The following is a 21,633-nucleotide window of genomic DNA, read 5'->3' as shown; positions in this document are numbered from 1 at the left end:
CGATCAGACGGCACTAAACTCGTTGGAAATGTCCAGGACTACTGCATGTTATAAGATGAAATATGGGCTCGCAAAAACTATTAAGGAAAATATCATTAAAACTTTAAAGGAGACTCCATTTTCTCTAAATTTGGATGAAAGTACTAGCAATGCTCAAGAAAGTATACTGGCAATATTGGTGCAGTTTTATGACAACAATCAAAATGAAGTTGTAGTTCATCATTTTGCATCTCTAAAGATAGAATCTTGCAATTCAGAAGCTGTTTTTAAAGCAGTTGTTAATACTATTGAAGATAATAATATTCCATGGGCAAACTTAATTAGTGTATTAATGGACTCATGTAACACCATGCATGGAAAAAAAAAGGGTGTTGAAACCAGACTACGATCAAACAAAGCACCCCACTTATTAGATATTGATGGTGACACATGTCACACAGCTAATAACTGTGCAAAAAAATTTGCTTCATGTTTTGATAGATACTTAGAAGATTTGTTTGATGACATCTATTTTGATATGAAAAGCTGCAGTAAAAGAGAAAATTTTTTCAAAATCTGTGAATCCCTTGCCATTAAAAAACTTAAGCCCTTGAAGAGACCAGATCATAGGTGGGTGTACATTTTATGTGTTTTAGAAAGAATCAAAGATCTGTGGGATGCTCTTATTGCATTTTATTTTCACTACTTGGATAAAACTGATAAAGGGGATTATTTTTCTTATGTTGAAACTGTATACAATAAAAGAAATATTTCTGCAGCTCAGAAAAAAATTGTTGAAGGGATGTATTCTTGCTTGCATTCCCAACAACTCACAAAAGATGCTTTAGCTCGGAAAAAAAGAATACTAAATGGGTTATTTGTTATGCAAAACAAAGCTTTATTGCATATGGCATTATATTCAGCAGTATTACCAGAGTTCAACACATATATTAAATTATTTGAAACAACAACAACAACAAAAAAAAAAAAAAAAAAAAAAAAAAAAAAAAAAAAAAAAAAAAAACAATGCTTCATTTAATACATTCCAGTATTTATAAATTGATGGCAAAATTGTTCACTTTTTTTATGAAGCCAGAAAATAGAGTGCACATCTTATAATGATTTATTAAAGGTTGATGTCACAAATACAGAATTCCATCTACCTAGCAAAGTAATATATACTGGTGCAGAAGCTTTTACTCTCCTGAAGAAATTATCAAAAAATCAGCCAATAGCAAAAGAATTCCAAATTTCTCTGATGAAAGCTTATACTAATACAGCACAGCATATGAAACAGAAATTACCCCTTAAAAATTCATATTTAATTAGTTTTACAGCATTAGATCCAGAGCTAAGAGGTAAAACCAGTACAATATTAGCTTTTGGAAAATTATCATCTTTTATGTCCCATATTTTTAGTGATATTGAAAAGTCAAAAGTAGAAGCTGAAATAAGGTTATACCAGAGGGATATTGGTATCACCAAAGAAATGCTCTACACATCTGATGAAAATGGAACTCAAGTCAAGTGTACAATTGATAAATATTGGTCTAAAGTTTTTAATTTAAAAGATGATTTCACAAATGATTATAAGTATCCTACATTGGCTAAATTGGTCAAAGCCTGCCTTAGCTGCTTCCATGGCCCATTAGTGGAAAGTGCATTCAACTTAATGGATACACTTGTCACTGACTATAGAACCTCTCTTAAGATTGATTCCCTAGATGCAGTGCAGACTATTAAATATGATTTAATGGCTTCTAAAGAAACCTCATGTGAAAAATATGGCTCAAAAAATCCAATGACTGATCCAATTCACAAAGATCTCTTACTGAATATGAACAGAAGTTGGAAAACATATCAAGAGGACTTAAAAACATGTATTTCAGATGAGTCACCTATAAAAGTCTCTGAAAAACCTTCTACATTAGCAGAAAAGCAAACTGCTTCTACCTCTGCATGTGCAGTTCTCGAGGAAATTTCTTCAACTGTAAATGAGGAAAATAAAAGTCAACCTTCCTGCAATTATGAAGTTCACCACAAAAGAAAGACAAGCCCACAAACATCAGAAAATAAAAAAAAGCAGCAGAAATTAGATAATTTTTTTTAAAGAATTATTTCAGGTAATTTAAAATATTTACATAAAATGTAGTAGTTTATATGTTTGAAAATTTATGATTATTAATTTTGCAAAAAAAAAAGTAATTCATTGAACTTTTCTAATTAGGTCATTCAATACTTCATAATTGTAATTTTTCATTTTTGTCCCACCCCCCTTCTCGAAACTCCAAAATGTCGGTAAGTAAGTCCGTAAAAGTTTCAGGGGATTTTTGGGGTCCCACAAACAGCCCTGTTGGTAATAGAACTTAAAATGGTACCAGTGCATTAAAATGCAAACTTATTGTTGAAAAGGAAAGAAATTTTTAAACTAAACTTTCATAAACTGTGTGGAAAATTTAATATTATAATGAGTATTTTACAAATGCTTGTGCAATACCAATGAAGAAAATTGTTCTTTTACCCCCTGTTTAACAGGACCTCCTTTATTTGATCATGATGATTTTTGTCATTTGGTATCTATTAGGTTATGATTTAAAATATTTTGCTTTTTTACTGTTAATGGCATAAATATCATCTGAATGAATAGAAGTTTATGAAAACTTAGACTAAAATAAGTAATTATGAAAACTTAATTAATGGAAGCATTTTAAACACAGATCTTCATGTGCAGATCCAAAAAGCCATGCTACTTAGAGGTTTAATTAGTAATGATAAATGTACATGATTATATCATTTTGTATCAATGAATGAATATACAAATACATGATCAATGAAATAATTTTTCGACAATCTAATGGACTTTGTCATTGCTACTTATTTATATTTTTAGCTCTTGTATAGTGTTCACTTCTTTGATTGAAAAATTTTCACCCAGAAATTACATTTATTAGTACAAGAAAAATTATAAATTTCTAAGCGTTTTTCATAATACTGTTATGGGGCCCACCAGCGGCCGAGCAGTAAAGTCGCTGAACACTGGTAGTTCGGTCCAAGGTTCGAATCCCACGAACGGGCTGGCTGCATGGGCATTTTCGTGGTTTTCCCCATGTGAAACGTGTATACGAGCCAGTTTCCCTTAGAAAGTTCTCCACGAAGGCATCCCTCCCATTAGGCAGATACCCCTCGAGGCTTTGCCATAATCACACACACACATAATACTGTTATGATTAATTGCTGAAATATAAATGGGAAATTTTAACAGTCAGTGTTATTATAATATATCATTAACATATGCGAGTACTTGTTGAGTAAAATAATCTGTAAAGGAATTTTTTTTTGAATGACCCCCCTTCCTTTTATTACATTTTATGAAGTTAATAGTTTCTAGTGTTCCTCCCTTTTATTTTACTAAAATAAGTGTTGAGGAACCTAGTGAACTTAACTTAAAATTTTGAGAAATAAGAACTAATTAATAAGTCTAACTTAAGAGATTTAGTCGAAGCTAATAGAATTCTAGCCTAGTTGGCCTGTAATATTAAACTAGCTAGAGAAGCTATGAAAGATTAAAAGCTATGTCAAACATGATTTTTAAATTTTGCATTGGGGTGTGTCTCTTTTTTCTTGAATGTTTGTTAATAGTTTGTTTATGTTATATTAACTTCACATTTGTTTGCAATTTTTTTTATGTGCAAATATTGCAACATATCATTCTCATGTTTAGGATATTGAAATCTCATTTCCTTAATTCATGCTGAGGATTGCTAATTTCCAGAAAATATTAAAAAGAAAGTAACATCAATGTAATAATATCAACAGTTATTTGTTATGAATTTAACACTGTTCAAAGTTCTTATATTGCAATTTGTTAATATGTGCATTAATTAAATGGCATTTCATACTTTCATTATGAATGAAGAAACAGCACATTGCATTTTACTTGTCTTATAATTATATGTTATAACTTTTTACAGAATGACTGGAAGTCTTTCTTATAATACTGCATCATTTGAGAAACGATATCGTGTTTTATCATCAAGTAAGATATTTTCTTTTATGAAAAATTTTAGATGTAAAAATTATCTGATGATAATGTTTTGTAAAAGCTAATAAGAAAATAACAAAAAATTATTAAAGATAAAATATAAAATTTTAAATTAATGCAGACAGCTTTAAATCTGAAATTGTTTATTTTTGTTAATTATTGCAAGCATTATTATAAGCATAAAAATAATTTTATGATATGCACAAAAAATTGCAATTACGATTATACTTGGTGTTTGAATTCACAGTGTAGCTTATATTTTATGAGTATACATACATGTATATGAAATAAATCGCAAAATGTGAGTGTGTTGTAATAACTTTACTTCTATCCAGAATATGCAGGTGGGATTCTGGCTTTTTTTTTTTTTTTTTTTTGTTATTTATTACTTGTTATTGTTACTTAATTGTTTGTTGTTATTTATTACTTAATGCACCTAATTTTTTTTTATACTTATCTGAAGTTGTTTTTACAAGAAAAAGAAATGTTACATCTTATAATAATAATAAAAAGTAAACAATTGTTGTTATTTGGCTTTCCCCACCCCCGAATTTGAAATTTTAATTATTTGCCCAATGACGAGTGTTTCTTCAGTACTTTGCTAGTATTAAAATACTGATTTGCAGCTGTATCTCAGTTAAAAACAAAAAGTTATTACATATGCAGTAACTTTGCTGTAGTGTGGTTTCTTAATGCTATATTTTTGATAATATTTTGCCATGCAGGAAGTTTCAAATGTAAACCAAATGCAGCAACTCATCTTTTTTGAATCTATAATTTGAATCTATAAGCAACAGTGAGTGAGAATTTATTCTAGAAATATAATAAAATAATAATTTTATTTCAAAAGGACAAACATTCTCATCATTTTAGTTTTCAGTGCAATCGAAACAATGAAATTTAAAGGAATATAAAAACAAAGCATTGGCTGATCTATGCTTGTAGAGTCTTCTAGTATGTTTGGGGAGCTTCTAGTGTGTTTGGAGACCCTACTGAAAGACAGAGTAGCGAATTCTTATTATATCTTGAAAGAAAAGATGACTGCAGATGAAAGTTATAACAACCTTTTTATTTTAACTAAACATAACAGAAAATGCACTCACTCAAATCACCACTTGTGGCTAAGTAACTTGAACAGAAAATAATATATACAATCACAATAAATTAAATTTTAGCTACATGACTGGCTTCTACTCAGTCTAAACTGCTTGAGCCTAGAATATCAATATAATCCAAAGTAAGTGGCTAACACACCAACTATTCAACTACTTTCAGACACACGGCATAAATTCAGAACTAACTGTCCTGCAGCGAACTTTTAAAATCTGCTCCTTAAATACTATTTCCAAATTCCCTTAGATTTGCATATATGTCATTTAACTTTGCATTCTAGCAGGAATTTGAAATCAGAAGGATTTCTTAATATAAAAATAATTGGTTATAGCAAAATAAGGTCTTTGCATGGTGATATGGAGAATAAAACTGTAATTGTAAGATGCCATCAGCTATAATATTGAAGACATTTTCTGAAAAAATACATGAATGGGGGGGGGGGTCTTACTATCCACAATAACTTGTATCAGGTTATACAGAAGTAGTTATGTTGTGTTTAAATTATATGACTAAAAAAAAAGTGTTTTTTTTTAATAAACGGGAATAAAAGTCTTAGTCTTGGAAAGATATGATAAAACTAGGTTTACATTTTTCAATGCAATGATCTCCAAAATCAAAGCATGCTTAGAGATGATATGAGGGCAATTAGGAAACTAACATCTACTGTGATGTGGCACTAGTAGTAGTGGACAGACCACAACCATTGTTACATCAAGCAATCTGTGATTCAGTAAGCTTCATGCTATCCTAGTGAGAGTGTCGCACTGCTGCATGTGTGCTGGTTATCCATTTTTGGCATGCTACCTTTTAAAGTTGGAGTTTTGTTTAAAAAAAAAAAAAGGATGGCAGTGTAATTAGGCCTAGAGGAGCACACAAGTAAAATTTTGTGAAGATAGCACTTATCGTTTTAATTCTGTGTTTGTGCTCAAAGTGGGCACACTGATTGAATAGAGCTTCAAAAAGAGTGTTCATCGTTGTCAATGAACTGACCGGTGAGATGCAGAGAAACAAAGAATATAAACTCTCAGTTGTCCTAGATTATCGGTGAGCCCGTTCTGGGCACACCTAGGGTTCGCCGTTTGATTTTAGGCAAGATTTCAAGGTAAAAATTTAAAACTAATATAGAATAAGGAGATTAGCATACAGCCCAAAAAATAACATAGAAATTTCTTTTCAAACAATTCTTTTTATACCCTAAAAAAATTTGGAAGATTTCTTTGAAAAATGAGGGTCTTAAAAAAATTAAACATGGCTAAAATACATGGACTGGTTTGTGTTAATCTGCCATCTTCTATAAATAAAGAAGGTTCAGAGAAACCTATAGTAACCTATAAATCCTTTTTCATTCAATTTTTCTGTTTGTACAGAAGGAAATTTTTAGGTGTGTCTAGACCAGACACACTGTGCCGCAAAGGGTTAAAAAGTCACAAAATGTGTGCTGCTATTGAAAATTGGTAAGTTGGTAAAACGCTGTGACAATTGCTTGAATTTACATGGTGAGTATGTTGAAAAATAGAGGACAGCTGTGCATTTCAGTTGTAAATAAAACATTTGTTGAGTCTATGCACGTTTTTTATTTACTGCAAAATGGAGGTTAGTTTCTGAATTGCCCTTATATGTGACATTGTTTGCACGTATTGGCCCGTGGTTTACTTACCTTTTTGTTTCACGTTATTGATTTTTAAAAAAAATATCGTAAGTTTAAATTTTATTCATAAGATATCCTCAAATGTTTAAAAAATGTCTACTGGTATAAATCCAGAGTGCTCTGGTCTACCTCTGTTGGGCTGTGCTTCTCAATCAATTAAATGTGAAAAATTATCTGATGTGTGTCTAATCTTCTTTTATAGTCATGTATCACTTTAAACATAACTACTACTACACACTTGAGAGTATTAATACTCTTAAATATTTGCTTTTGTACCAGTTAATAGCTATCTTGGGGATGCAATTTTAAATCTTTTTCAAAACATAAACCAAAAACAAAGCAATAATAAATCGAAAGCACTTATCTTAAAGATTTTGCTCATTGGAACTCAAAATCTGAAGCAGAAATTCATGGAATATTTAAGAGAATGTTCAACAGTCGCATAAATTATTAGCAAATGAATTAACTTTTCCTGTGATAACTGAAAGTCTTAAATAGTCGGTATGGTTGAGAATGAAACTTCTTCAAAAATTAATACTTTATTCATTGATGTTTGATCATTTAGAGCTTCTGGGCTGCAGGATCTTGGAAAGATATGACAAATGATGCACAAACTTGACAATAATATATCAAAAACCATATGCAAAATTTAGTGTTTATTGACCTCTGTAATGTAAGCTATATTACTACTGCATCTATTAAAGTTTATGAATATAATATTTGAGCTCTTGTTTTTAAATACTGGTATATCTCTGTCTGGTTAGATAGTTTAGCAATTGTAAAGAATACAAGATCTTTGTCTACATTTTTCCTTTATTTTATTTTCTTTATGCTTGTAAGAATAACGTTGAATTATAAATGTATGTAAATGTTTAAAAAAAGTGTCATGAACAGAGAATACTTTTGAAGAGTTGGAGTGTTCCTTTAGATAGGCAAACTACAAAATTCTACTTAAATTACTTTCATTTATATTGCATATCTAATTACAGCATCATGCATTCCATCTGCATGCTCTTGGCTAAGTTAGCTATCAGCTGATAACTGAGTAGCCAGTATATTAAAACACAGTTGGTTCTGTATGTTGTAAAAAAATATTGGTCAGTATTGTATATTTTTAATTTATATGAATTTATTCAGAGAGTGTTACAGAATGATTGTTTTATTGCTCTTAATATGAAATTTTTATAATTTCAGTGTAATTTCTCATGTTTCATTTCTTGAAACATAATTTATTAGTTGCTTTTGGTCTTAAAAATACTCAGTTAAATATAACTAAGTAAATAACACACAGTCCATTTTCATTTAAAAATTAAAAAAGATATGCACTTGCTGTTTTGTTTATTTTTGTATTTTAAGAGTAGCAATCTCAAAAAAGACTGCATGCAGTCCATACGTTGGGCTCTAAAAAGAAAGTTGTTAGTATTTAAAAATTCAAAAACTGAATTAGCTAAAAGACTTGAGAAAATTAAAACTGTTGTTGATAACTTTTCATTCACAGTTATGTCTTCTGTCAGACTGCAGCTTCTGAACTTTGTACTTGTTGCAGAGTCCTCGATTTTTTTTTTTTTTGGTTGATTCCTGTTCTTGTCCATGTCTACATTTGTTGATGATTTCATATGCAGCATACCATTATAGATATTACTCATATAATAAACACATGGGCAGATAATCTTTCAGTTAAATTTAACTGATAGATTTTACACAGGATTAAACTGATTAATTTTTAACAGTGCAGTCTTCAAGTCCCCGAAATTCACCTTATCAGGTGGACAGTTCTGGAGGGAGAAGACGAGCAAGCAGTGTTCATAGTAATCAGCAGACATTTCGATGGATGCTCTCGTCAGACAGTGAGCAAAATACATCTGTTAGAAATGAGTTTTCGTATGAACAGGCGAGTAAACTTTTCTGAAATACTTATAATGAAAATTTTTTCATATTTAAAAACTTTATTTTGTAGAATTGTGTTAGAATGTTAACTGCATTTTATTATTAATTAAAATTAGTGATTACAGTGCTAATAATTAAAATTACCATGATTACTGTGATAGAGTAGTAAATCACAATGCTTTTAATGTATTGGTTTTTAGTATTAACTTAGTTCAGAAAAGACATCAGTGAAGTTGTGTCTAGAATATGTAAGCATTGTTTTGAAACTACAATGTGGACAAATAAAATTATTTTTTTAAGGCATACCGTGTAATTTATATTTTTTCAACTGAAAAATATAAAATTTTATAATTAAAAAGTTTATATTCATTATTTTTGTATGTAACTGTAATGGTAGGTTAATGCTGTAATTGAAGAAACTTTCACCCACAACAAAAGATTAAACACTGTAGATTAAAGTAATAGTCAATTAAAGCAGTTTATATTAGTAGCATTAAAATGAATCATATTCAACATAATTACTTTTAGATAAATATTTACTTTCTAATAAACATGCATAAATTATTTTCAGGTGCGAGATAAGCAAAATTAAAATCTAAGCTGTAAAAGTTCATACGGGATATAAAAATAGTTAACTTTCATTAGTTTTGACGTAATTTGCTAGTTCTAAAAAGCTATTGTCTGTTCTTTTACATTCAGTTTTAACCTGAAAACCTGATATAAACTTTTTATTAAAACATAAATTAAAAAATCCAATGCATTTTTATAAGTATATTACATTTATTTAGTATATGACTGCTATTTTAAAAAGCTTTCATCAGGTGAAAGGAAATGCCATATTTTATTTTACTATCGTGGGTCAACAGATATTTTCTTTTCCTCATTGAAAAACTTTCATGTTCATTCAAACATTCATGGGGTATTCAGATCCCAGGAATCTTTTTTAAGGTTTGTGGAATTCGATTTGATAGCTGAAATCTTTGCATATCTTTTATTACTTAAATCTTTCAACTATTAACCTAAGAACTGATAATTATTTTAACTCAACTTTAGGAAGACTGATTTTATTGATATCCATTCATTGAGACAGAACAAGATTAGTGCAGTTTCGGGGAATTTGTTTAATCTATATCATCTTGCAGGTGCCCTAAATGCCATACTTTTAATTTTCTTGAGAGAATTTGGTGTTTTCCTGCATTAACTCTTTAAATAATCATCTCCCCACTAACATAGCTTTGATTTAAGAAGAATCTGAAAAAATGTATAAATCTCAAACTATTCCTCAAATACTTTTTGTCAAATTGTATTGTGAGAAGGAACCTTCAGATATAAAAAACTTAATTATGTACTTCATTTACTATATTTCATTGATATTTTCTTAAAAAATATCAATATATTTCTTAATTAAATTATATGTATAAGTTTGTTTTCATTAAACACAAATTTAAAATTTTGCTTTAATTAAAATATTGACCAAAAGACCTTTTTTTTCTTTTTTTCTTTTTTTTTTTTCTTCTTTTTTTTTTTGATGTGAAGGATTCAGTAGATTTTTGAGACCGTTTAAAACTTGGGCTTGGTTTTAAGAAAATTTATTTATCCCATCTCTTAAAATAAGAATAGTAATAAATTAATACTTTGGAAATAATTATGTAAACTTGATTATGAGCATTGATGCATTGGAAAAATACATAGTTTCAGTCTCATGTATGAAGCATCCAAAATGATCATATTTATTTAATTTGCTATTTCAGGAATTAGCAAAATTAACTGACAATAATTTTTACATGATTTTACTTGCAACATTTGCTTCCTAAATTTAGATCTAAAATATAAATTCAACCCCTTAAATAATTGCAGTAACCAGATGGTGTTGCAGCCGTTGTAGTGAATGAAATTTCGCATTTTTAGTTGAAAAACAGTAGTATCTTGTTTGGCAAGATACAGTTCTCTCAAAGGTACAAATTTATTGCATAGTTAGTGTAAACACTAACATATACTATACGGCTCTGAAACGAGTGAGATAGCTTTTAATTTTACAGGTATGACATTTAAATCGGAAGTAATCCCTTTGCTAAATTAGTATTTGGAATGAATAGAAAAATCAAGATGCATTTCTAAATCTAACCTTCAAGGTTATGGATATAAAATTCATATAGTAGGATCACTTTCCAATACATTACACATGAAAATTTCTGCCAGCTTCTGAAGGATTCAGTTTCAGAATATTGGAAGAAAAGGAATCAACCACAGTGTAAGAGGGTTATTTTGGAGTTATATATATAAACCACTTATTCAATACCTTTTGGAGACCTTTAAGATTTCAGAGTCAAACTCGTAATGCTTGTGAGTTAAATAATGAATGCTGTATGTCAGAATCCTAAAGTCATTTGCAAAATAATATATTATTATTTTTATTATTATTTTTAACTTCTCAGTTGCAATTTGAAACATTCTATTTAGAAAATATTTTCCTTCCATTTAAGGGCTATTGTCCTGAATGTATTGAAATAGTTCTTTAAAAAGTCAATGAAATAATTTTTATAGTATCAAAAAAGGTGGTTAAAACTTTTATATTTTTACTGTATTGCAACCTATTATTCTAGCTGTATATTATTACATCAGCTGTTTGAATGTAGTGGAAGCCATTATTTTATCAGTATGTTATTATTTCTGTTGTTAATAAATTTTATGCTTTTCTATTCATAAAAAAAAATTAAAGCTGTCTTTACTTTTCCTTTTCTTTATGTAAATAATTTATATCAGAGTTGGCAAACTAAAGTTCTTTTGTAGGTTTAAAAATGAATTATTTTTTAATTGATTATATTATTAATTTATCTATGAAAAAAATTTGCTTGTTTTGTGAGAGAATTAAATTTGAAAATCATGATTTCTAACTTAGAAATAAAAAAGGTAGTTTAGTTATAATACATTAGCATAGTATCTGCTAGTTGTGTAAAATTAGGTATTTTAAAAGCTAGCATTCAACAGCTGAGCTTCTGAAATGAGATTTAATATAATTTTGTACTATATATTATTTTACTGATTTTTTAAGTTAATGGTATTATAGATATTAATTCTAAGTACAAATTAGAGCTATATGTATTTAGTAATTGCTGTAATGTGTAAGATACCACACCTTGTGTATGGGATTACCACACCCTGTGAAGTGATTAAGGGAAATCTCTATAAATACCTCATGTTATCTATTGAAATGAGTAGATAAATATATTGCTCTGGTAAACATGTTATGCTAAAGATTCCTTTGATAGTGAAATTTAATAGATGGTGATTTCTCTGGATAAGCACATTTGTATTTTTATTAGCCATCCTATATAACAAAGAGGAAGATAGTTAGATAGCAGATCTATTAATAATGTCATTATCACACATTGAAAACATTTTGGAAGACCAACTGTTTAGTGCAGTTTTTGTTTGTCACATAATGTAAAACAGCCAATCGCCATGTATAATTTGATAACCATGTAAAGGGATTTACCATGTAAAGGGTAAGCTAGTTCTTTGTTACGATGGTGGGGGATTTGATGCTGATGGTTGGTTGTTCAAAACAGACAACTTACAGTTTTAGGAAAGGAAGAAAAGAAAGGAAAATATCTTGCATCTTTCTTTCAATGCTAAAGCTGGTAGGAAAGTTGTTTGAAACAGTTGTTCTCCAAAACAAATGGATGTCTGATAGTAACTATAGATGTAGTTGAAATTTTAACTCAGCATTCATTTTTATTAATTCAATTTTTGTACACTGGCACCTCTACAAATACAGCTCAAAATTTAACTGACTGTAAATAGAAAGCTGTTTAAAACATTACTGATCATATTATGAAATAAGGGAAACAATAAATATCAGTTAAGATTAATATACTGCAAACAGAAGTTATAATTTATAGTTGTAGTATGTCATTCCTATTTGTTGTTCCAAATGTGACTCAGTTTACCAATGACCGAGTACTTAAAGTTTTGAAATAATGAAAGTTTGCCTCTGTTTCTGTTCCTGACAATTCAGTGGGTCGTTTTCGTACTGCAGACACTGGCTAATTTTCTTCAGAAAAGCCTCTGCATTGCTTCTTATAGGCATAAAATCCATGTGCACTTATATACATGTATATTGTAATTTGGAAATGCATAGTTCTATACTGAGGTAAATAATTTATGATTAATTACAATAATGTTTCAAATGTTATAAAAATTATCAGTTGGATATTTTAAATACATCATGACAATTAGGATAAAGTATAAATTGCTAAGAAATAAATTTATTACTTTTAAATTTCTCAATTAAGAAAAGCTTGAAAGACTGCCTTTGGGAATATCGATAGAATTTGTATGTTGTAATAAATTAATAAACAATTTGGTCGATTAATTTATGAAAGCAAAGCAACTGTGAGATGACTGCCTGAAACATTTTGAGAAGTAGGTATTTACCAAGCTGTAAAAAAATAAATTGAAGAGCTTATTTTCATGTAGGCCACAAACACTTCTCGGGTTTCATGGTTATAAATGCTTAATAGCAAAATATGACATGAGGCCATATGACAAATTTAGGAAAGCAAGTAGGATATTACAATCCTTTCTTGAGTCATCACAGTTATTATATCATTTTCTGTCTTTACTGCTAAAAATATAATTTAAATGCCTTTGTAATATTAAGAAATATTTAGTTCACTGTAATGAATAAATTCCAGTATTTGAGGTATAGAGTAGGATGATCTATGAAGATAACTGACTGATCACTTAATTACAGTACATTAGAGCATTTTAATAAATAGTTTGCTTCTTATATTTACTTACTATTTTGATCAGTGACACATTTGTGATATTGCAAATGTTTTTATTTTTGAATTTGAAGCACTTTTTTATTTAAAGTTCATCATTTGATAAATATTTTGACTACTGTAAACTCTAGTGCAGGTGAATTTGGCATATTTTGTAATATAAGCATTTCAAAAAATCTATAACTGTTTTCATGCATTTAATTAATTTGCTATATTTTTAAAAATTGCTTTAGATTCCTAAAATTTCATTTTCTTTACTAAATTGTATGGCATATATGCTAATTTTTTAATTGGTTTAACAATAACTTATTGTCTTAATATTTAATTTGAAATTGTCCCCCCTTTTTTTAATTGAATATGTGGGATATTTTGTATGTATTAAATATACATTTTTATTTTTAATTTTTTAAACTTCTTTACAAATATTCCTTGTATAACAAAGAGCACCCATAAAGCAATCAGCCAAATTAAAAGACCAAATGATAAAATAAAAGACTAGAATAAATGTATATTTAGAAAGAGTGATATTTCAACTCTTGTTAAAGCCAGTTTAAACTGGTTATTTTCTCATTTGCACATCCAAATGCCAGTCATTTTCATATACTAAAAAAATATTTTACAAAAAAATTTGATTTGAGATGGAATAATGTTATAACATTAAATTTTCTTACAAATTAGGTAAATTTGTAGTTGAAACATTATAGGTGATTCAAAAAGTATATGGTGATGCATTGTTATTTAGAACACAACTACATGAATTGTACAACCACCTGAAATATGGACCCAAAAGTGTTGAGGATGAACCAAAGATAGGGTGCCCTTCAACCTCAAAGAATGATGAAAATGTATAGAAATTTTTTCCTTAGATAAAAGCTGATATATGTGTAATGGCTCAACAATTTTCAGACATGCTTGGAATAAGCAAAGAAAGCTGGAGGTTAATTTTAATTGAAAATCTGAAAATGAGGAAAGTTTGTGCTCAGTTCGTCCCTTAATTTTGACAGAGCAGCAAAAAGAATGCAGAAAATGCTTGCTGTGGAGATCTGCTAACGACTGTGAGACAGGACATAAATTTCTTAAAGTGTATCATAGCAAGAGATCAGACCTGGTTTCTACTGTACCACCCGAAAACAAAAAGACAAGGTGCACAGTAGAAAAAAACCATCTTCTTCCTTATAAAAAAGGGGAACACAAATGTCAAAACCAAAAAATATGATTTAAAGATTAAATCAGAAACTAATCAAAGAACTGATTGAATTTTTTTAATTACAAAGGACTTATTCATTCTGAATTTGTTCCTGAAAATCAATCAGTTGGTCAGTATTTTTACTAGGAGGTGCTTTTCAATTAAACGAGGTAAGAGGAGTTAGGAAGGAGCATTTTATGCTGGGCAATGGTTTCTTTTGCACAATAATGCTAGGCCTCGTACAGCATTATCTGGACAACGATATATTGCTAAGCATTCAACTACAGTGATAAATCGCCCACCATATTCTCTCGACTTATGCAAGCTAATTTTTTTCTTTTTCTGAAGATTAAGATGGCTATGAAAGGACGGATTTGAAAATGTCTTCAACATTAAATCAAATGGTATGTGTATTTTGCGAATGGTTAGTTCCAGCATCCAGAAACAGTTTTGAATGACCTGAGGAAACGGTGAAAAAAAAATGTATACACTTCTCTAGCAAATATTTTAAAAGAGATAAATTTATTTTAAGATTAATAATCTTTTTCTTATTTATAAGAAATTGTCTGGTTGCTTTATGCACGTACCTTGTGTATCTTAGAATTATAAAATTGATTTGCTTTGAAAAGTTTTGTGTTTGAAAAGTATTTTTTTTCTTTTCAGGCACCTAGTATTCAGCTGTGCTATTCACTTTTGAAATTGCATACTGATAATAAAAAGTGTGCCCAATTCATGTTAAATCTATGTGATAGATTATTAGGAAAAATAAAACCAAGACGTTCAGGAAAAATTTCTGTGGAGATCGATTACAGCCTTTTTATTAGGTAAAAACTTAGAAATGTAAATATAAGGTACCACATGAAAAATCATCTGCATTTGCCTGCTGGATGATGGCGACTTGACAAGTGTAACTGGTTACATTGCTTATCACTACTCCATCATGGCTTGCTAAAGAACAATTTTAATTGTTATCCTGGTTTTAATTTTTAATTTAATTTTGTTCTTTTACCCATTAATTTAACACCTACATATTTACCCCCAAGCATCATGTTCTTATTAGTGGCTTTCTAGGAATCTGTTTACCCATCTATAGAAAAGTTCCGAGCCTTTTAGTGGGGTGCAGATTTTACTGGCTTCTTAAGCAAATAGAGAATGTTGAATTTATTTGCTGTTAATGCAGTATACTATCGGCAGCTTTAATGACAAGGAGACTAGGGCTATGAATAATAATTTGACCTTGCTTCACAAAAGTGAGGCAATGTTAAAAAAATATAGTATTAAAATTTAAATATTCCAAGATCGAGAAATAGCCGCTAGAGAGATAAATAATTTGTAAAGTGCTGGTGACAGATTTTGTCCCATGAAAAGACAAGTAAAAAGCCTTAATGAGCATGATGTTGAAAGTGCAGGAATTGCTACATCAAATTGATTAGCTGCACTGAGTAAAAAACTGATGAAGACTTGCATAATTTTGAGCTTGCTAAAAGCTTTCTGAATTTGCTAAGAGATCTTTGCACGGAAAGATCGCAAACATTGATATTTCAGCTAGCACCATTTAAGGGAAGGCTAAAACTGCTGGATGTGCCCCTATCAATCAAGAGGCAGTGGAGGAGGAACCCAGCAAAGCACTGGTCAATGAGAATCAAGATGACTACCTTACTACTAAAACCGACAAAGATACAGATTCCAAAAAAAAATCAGTGAAAGCCCCCAACTTTCAGCAGGTCAATTTCATGTTTTGCTTGGCAGAAATTCAGACCTCAGCTTGTATAGGAAGACATAAATCTGTCTTACCATTATAAGACCAATCATGTGTTATGCTTTGCCTGCCTGGGCTTCATTCACTAAGACTGAAGCCCAGGTAGGCAAGAAATCGCAAAGCAAAACTGCAGGTAGTTCAACTGCAAAGCATAACTTGTAGGTGCAGGTAGTTCAAAATAAGATAATTAAAATTGTCACCAGAACTCATTTATATGTTAGAAATATACTATCCGACATTGAAAATGCAGTACTAAAAAGGAATGGCCTGAAAATTATGCAAATTTCTAGACAAACGCGTGTCACCGAATTATGCGAATGATGTGAAATGCACAGCTTTCAAGTGCACGTTGAAGAAGATATTGTTGACTTAATGTTCTGTTGTTTTCCTCATGCAAATTAATTCAGAAGTCAATTGGTGATTAACTAACGTGGTTGCCACTGGTTGGCCGATGACGTAGTATCGGCGGGTTGACCAATGTTGTGTACATATATGCAAAAATCGTGAATCTAAGGGAGTTCACTGGTTTTCTTTTCTCTTTTGTTGTTTTTAATGTAACGTCTACTGTTGCAGCCTCATTTATTTTATTTAAGGCCATGAAATAAAGATTAGTTTTAAATTTATATTATTCCCGGTGTTTATTTAAGGAATGCAAAGTATGCTTTTGCGACTGCTCCGACGCCAACAGATTTAACTGTAGGAACCTGCAGAATGTTCCATTTTCGTGCCATTATTTCAGCTAGGGAAATAATCATAGAAAATTTGTTCAAGTCTCGGATGATGTGTGTAATAGCAGGGAATGCCAGACATCAACCGAGGCAGTTCCAGCAGACAACAATTTTCCGAGAAGCATGGTGATCAGACTGAGAAGGGCGAATTGTTCCATAAGGCAAATCTCAGCTGGCACACACTTAGCTGCGTTCTCAGCGCACCGGCATTGAGGACGATAGTTGAAACCAGGAAATAAGGGGGATTCGAGGGGTGCCGGTGCAACTAGAGTGACGTTAGCACTCGTGGATCGACATATCAACCAACAAGTAGTGGCACACATGCAAGCCACTTCTACCTCCATTATGCAACATGTTCAAGACACTCTGGATGCTCCCATATCGACCAGAACCATTTCCTGTTGATTTTTGGCCAGTGGCCTGCACTTGTGGTGTCCGTTAAGAAGACAGCCATTGACCCCATATCATAGACGCAACATCTGCAATGGTGCTGGGCTGCATGTAAGCATTCTATACCGCACTCTGCACATAGGGAAAAATCCCTCCTCATGATTGGATATGGCTTCCGATGACATCATTTCCTTTAGGTGTAGGAATGCCTTGACTTTAATTGAGCCCCGAGGGTACACCTCCAATCCTTTGTTTGTATATTGATATCAGTACCGAGAAAATTTAGTGATTTTTTTTTTTCCGTAGAGAGTAAATTTATATTAAGTGCATTTTCTCCATAAATGTGTATTAAGTGCAGAGATTTTTAATAAATGTATTCATCATTTAAAACCCTTCATATTAAAGGTGTTATTATTAATTAATTATTTCATGTTCATTATATATCCATTCTCTGCTGATGTAATCTCCGAAAGCATGAGACAAGTCAGTTTTTGGTAGTAGCAAATAACAGCGTCGGAAGCTAACATAGTTCAGAGTAAATTCACAATATTTGTAATCAGTCCAAAAATGTAAAAATTATTTTTGAAGTTACACTAATACAGATTTGGAACATAGAAATAAAGATATGTATTTTAAATTGAATACTACTTTATCAATATTGCTATTTTTAATGTGTAACATCTTTTGTAGCTTTGCATAAAATTAGTTTTTGTCAGAGAAGGAAATTTCTTTTCTTATACACGCGGTATTAAATTCAGCGACAGTACTGAATGCACATTTTTCTTTGATTTAAGCCAACAGAATATTAGAATGACATGGACATTAACATCGAAATAACATAGCATTTGCAAAAGAAATATTTTCTACAATGTGAAAGAAACAGAATGAACAAAACTGAAATAATAATAATAATATACTTACTAGCACACAATGCCTTTACAGTTGGATCAAGATGGTCATGTTTTAGTTTTTGCACTTAAATTCATGAACTCATCTATTTATGTAATCTAAGTACTTAAGATTGCTTCTGATATTTACAGCTTCTTTGAAAGATTTTATTATTCCATGAAACAGGAAGCCATCTGCAGAATGCGGCAGCTAATTTTTTCCTTTTTAAAGAAAAACTTCTGTGGCACTCATGCGCGTCATTCAGCGGAAGCAAAATTGTAAGAATCCCTCCTAAACGTCATTACGTCAAGAGGAAATGATATCATCTGAAAGTATGTCCAATCACAAGTACAGATTTTTTCCTATGTGTGTGGCGCAGTACAGAATGCATATATGCAGCCAGACTCAAGCGATGCGGACAGCAGAATGGCAAAGGGCTGTGTTCTCAGATGAGTCATGCTTCTGTTTTCCAATGGTAGTCTCTGCATACGAATGTGTCATCAGTGTGGGGACAGGTCCAATCCAGCAGCAATTGTGAAACATGACATCATGGTTTGGGGTGCAATTGTGTAAGATTTCAGGTCACTTCAGTATGATGGCCCAGCGATACGTGAATGATTGTATCTTCCGTTTGCACTACTCTACCTTCAGGGAATGCCCAGTGCCCTTCATCAGCAGAATAACACCCGACCACATACTGCTCGCATCAGCCAATGTGCCGTGCAAGTTGTACAGATGCTTTTCTGGCCACTGTTCTATCCTGATTTCTCGCTAATCGAATACATTTGGGATGTGATTGGACGCCATTTGCAGACCATGCCATTGCCGTGTTCAGAAGACAAACTGTGGCTAATGGTTGACAGGGAATGAAGAGCCATTCCTCAGGATGCCATCCATAGTCTCATTGACTCTACCTAGAAGGGTTCCTTCATGTATTGCCATCCAAGGTTGTCCTACAATCTAATGAGCTGATGCTGGTCTCTCTCTATATATATTATACATACCATTTTGAAACAAAGATCACTTATTGTTTGTTGCTGTCTCTCTCCGTTTGTCGAGTTTCATCACCTTCTGGCCATTCCTTCTTGGTGTTGCATTTTCAATATCAGGTAGTGTAAATTGATAAGCAGGTTTAAAAAGGCTTTTATAAGGTTTAAAAATTAACTACATTACAGATTACCTACAGAAGTACAATGAAAAATTCTTAGCTGCTGTATTGAATTCCAACAAAGGTAAATTTTTGGCTTTATTAAATTCTGAAGTTGTTCCTGAGGATCGTAGTATCATGCCTTTCATAGTGCATAAGGCTTAGCAATCACCATTTTGCCATGTCTTTCCATGTCAGGTATTCGGCCCACCGCGGTAAAGTCGCTGAACACTGGTAGTTCGGTCCGAGGTTCGAATGCCGAAAACGTGCTGGCTGCATGGGTGTTTTCGTGGTTTTCCCCATATGTAACGTGTATACGAGCCAGTTTCCCTTAGAAAGTCCTGCACGAAGGCATCCCTACCCATAGGCAGATAGCCCTCGAGGCTTTGCCGTAATTGAATAACCTAACCTAACCATAACCATGTCAGGTATTCACTCTGTACATTCTGTATGTTTCATCTGCACTGCTGCATCATATGTACTTGGTGGTTATAAAATAAGTATTTCTATTTGGAGCTGTCTGTAGCTTGAAAAAAATGTGAATGAAACCAAAATCGGTGCACTTACTAATCAAGAAGGGGGAAGAATGGAATAATGAAAAAATTAATTGCAACAATCATTGACAGATGGCGCTTTTGAATGTATAATATATATTACAAGACCAAAGAATGAAAATCGGAAGGCATACCTAATTAATTGAAAAATGTTACAGATAATGTGATTACACTTCTCATTTTGGTGCCAATCAAGTTTTGTATAGCCATTCAGCTGCGGGACACAGTCCAGGCAGTGGCAATGCTCTTAACTGTGGAATGTAATGAATCAGGAGTGATGTTTCGCACATGTTGTGTTATGCGATTTTTTAGGTCATTGAAGTTTGTGACACCTCCATGGTACACATTAGGGGCTGTTCTCACTGGGGTTTATCTGAGCTAACGGAGACAACTGATGTAGCCGACCCATCTCCAAAACCATTTTTTTCCCATAGGGTAGCAAGTTGCTCATGACGACTAACTTTATACAGGTAAAATTGGATTACATTTCTCAGGATTTTTTTACCATAATATCAACTCTTGAACAACTCCACGTGCACTAGGACCAACTTCTGAAGTCCCTGATGACTCCACAATTGCAGTGGCAATTTCATCTTGTATGGGGAGAGGTAATGGTTTATTCCCCCTTCCAAGTTTTCTAACAAATGGTCTAGTCTTTTTGAATTTTTTTTTTACCATCGTTCTCACTGAACACAGTGTCAGAGGACCTTTTCCTGTATTCATTCCTTTCACATGCCTAAATTCACATAAAGCAGTTGCAGGGTTAAGTGCAACTAAGCAGCATCTCTTAGCAAAGCAAACTAAGCAGCATCTCTTACCGTGTTACTGGCAGAAATGACCACTTCTTGATTTTGTTGATGATTGCAATGACATTTGCACTGGCAGTGCCATCTGTCAGCAAATGTTGCAACTAATTTTTTTATTATTCCATTCTTCTTTCCCTTTCTCTATTAGTTAAGTGTGCCAATTTTGGTTTCATTCGGATTATTCCTTCAAGTTACAACCAGCTCCAAATAGAGATACTTATTTTATAAGTACCCGGTATATACGCTTATCTGTTTGTTGTGTTTACAAGTCTCTTTCAGTAGGATTAGGGTGGAGCACCTGATTGTTTTACTCCCTATTTTTCTGTTTTCATGTGTGACATCCAAGAAGCATGCAGTCCTTGACAATGAACTTTTGTGAATCAGCTCCTAAGACAATGATCTACCTCCTGTTTGTCTACCTTCTCCTGTTTCCTTCTTGGAAAATTTCATTTCACTGTGACTCACATCAAATGGCCAGCCTACATTATTCGAACACAGCTTATCGAGGCTGAAAATCTTGGCCATATAAACTTATTCATTTAATTAGAAGATAAAAAAGTTAACCCATATACATTTACAAACAGAATATAGCTCATCTCATGTGCATCATTATTGTAATAGTTGCACACTTTTCCATTGTCAGTATAAAAACCATGAAAGAACATTTAAAATTAAATGTGAAGGAGCTTAAAAAAGAATTCAACTACGAATTGTAATAT

At 31.7% G+C, this 21,633-nt stretch overlaps 1 protein-coding gene across 3 annotated transcripts in view; it reads left to right on the top strand.

Moving 5' to 3' along the window:
• The window catches only part of Sptz (zinc finger FYVE-type containing 26 spastizin), a 196,858-nt gene that overhangs the window by 113,270 nt on the left and 61,955 nt on the right, over nucleotides 1-21,633 (top strand). For all 3 annotated transcript variants that reach the window (XM_085823186.1, XM_085823187.1, XM_085823185.1), the window contains 3 exons: nucleotides 3,951-4,015; nucleotides 8,513-8,673; nucleotides 15,306-15,466. In XM_085823186.1, the coding sequence (XP_085679312.1) occupies nucleotides 3,951-4,015; nucleotides 8,513-8,673; nucleotides 15,306-15,466 (387 nt within the window). The remainder of the gene's footprint in view (nucleotides 1-3,950; nucleotides 4,016-8,512; nucleotides 8,674-15,305; nucleotides 15,467-21,633) is intronic.

The sequence above is a fragment of the Stegodyphus dumicola genome, chromosome 9 (genome assembly GCF_044657685.1).
Source record: "Stegodyphus dumicola isolate Sdum_Otavi_A_Nest chromosome 9, ASM4465768v1".
Classification (NCBI taxonomy): domain Eukaryota; kingdom Metazoa; phylum Arthropoda; class Arachnida; order Araneae; family Eresidae; genus Stegodyphus; species Stegodyphus dumicola.
This window is presented reverse-complemented; position numbering and strand designations above follow the sequence as displayed.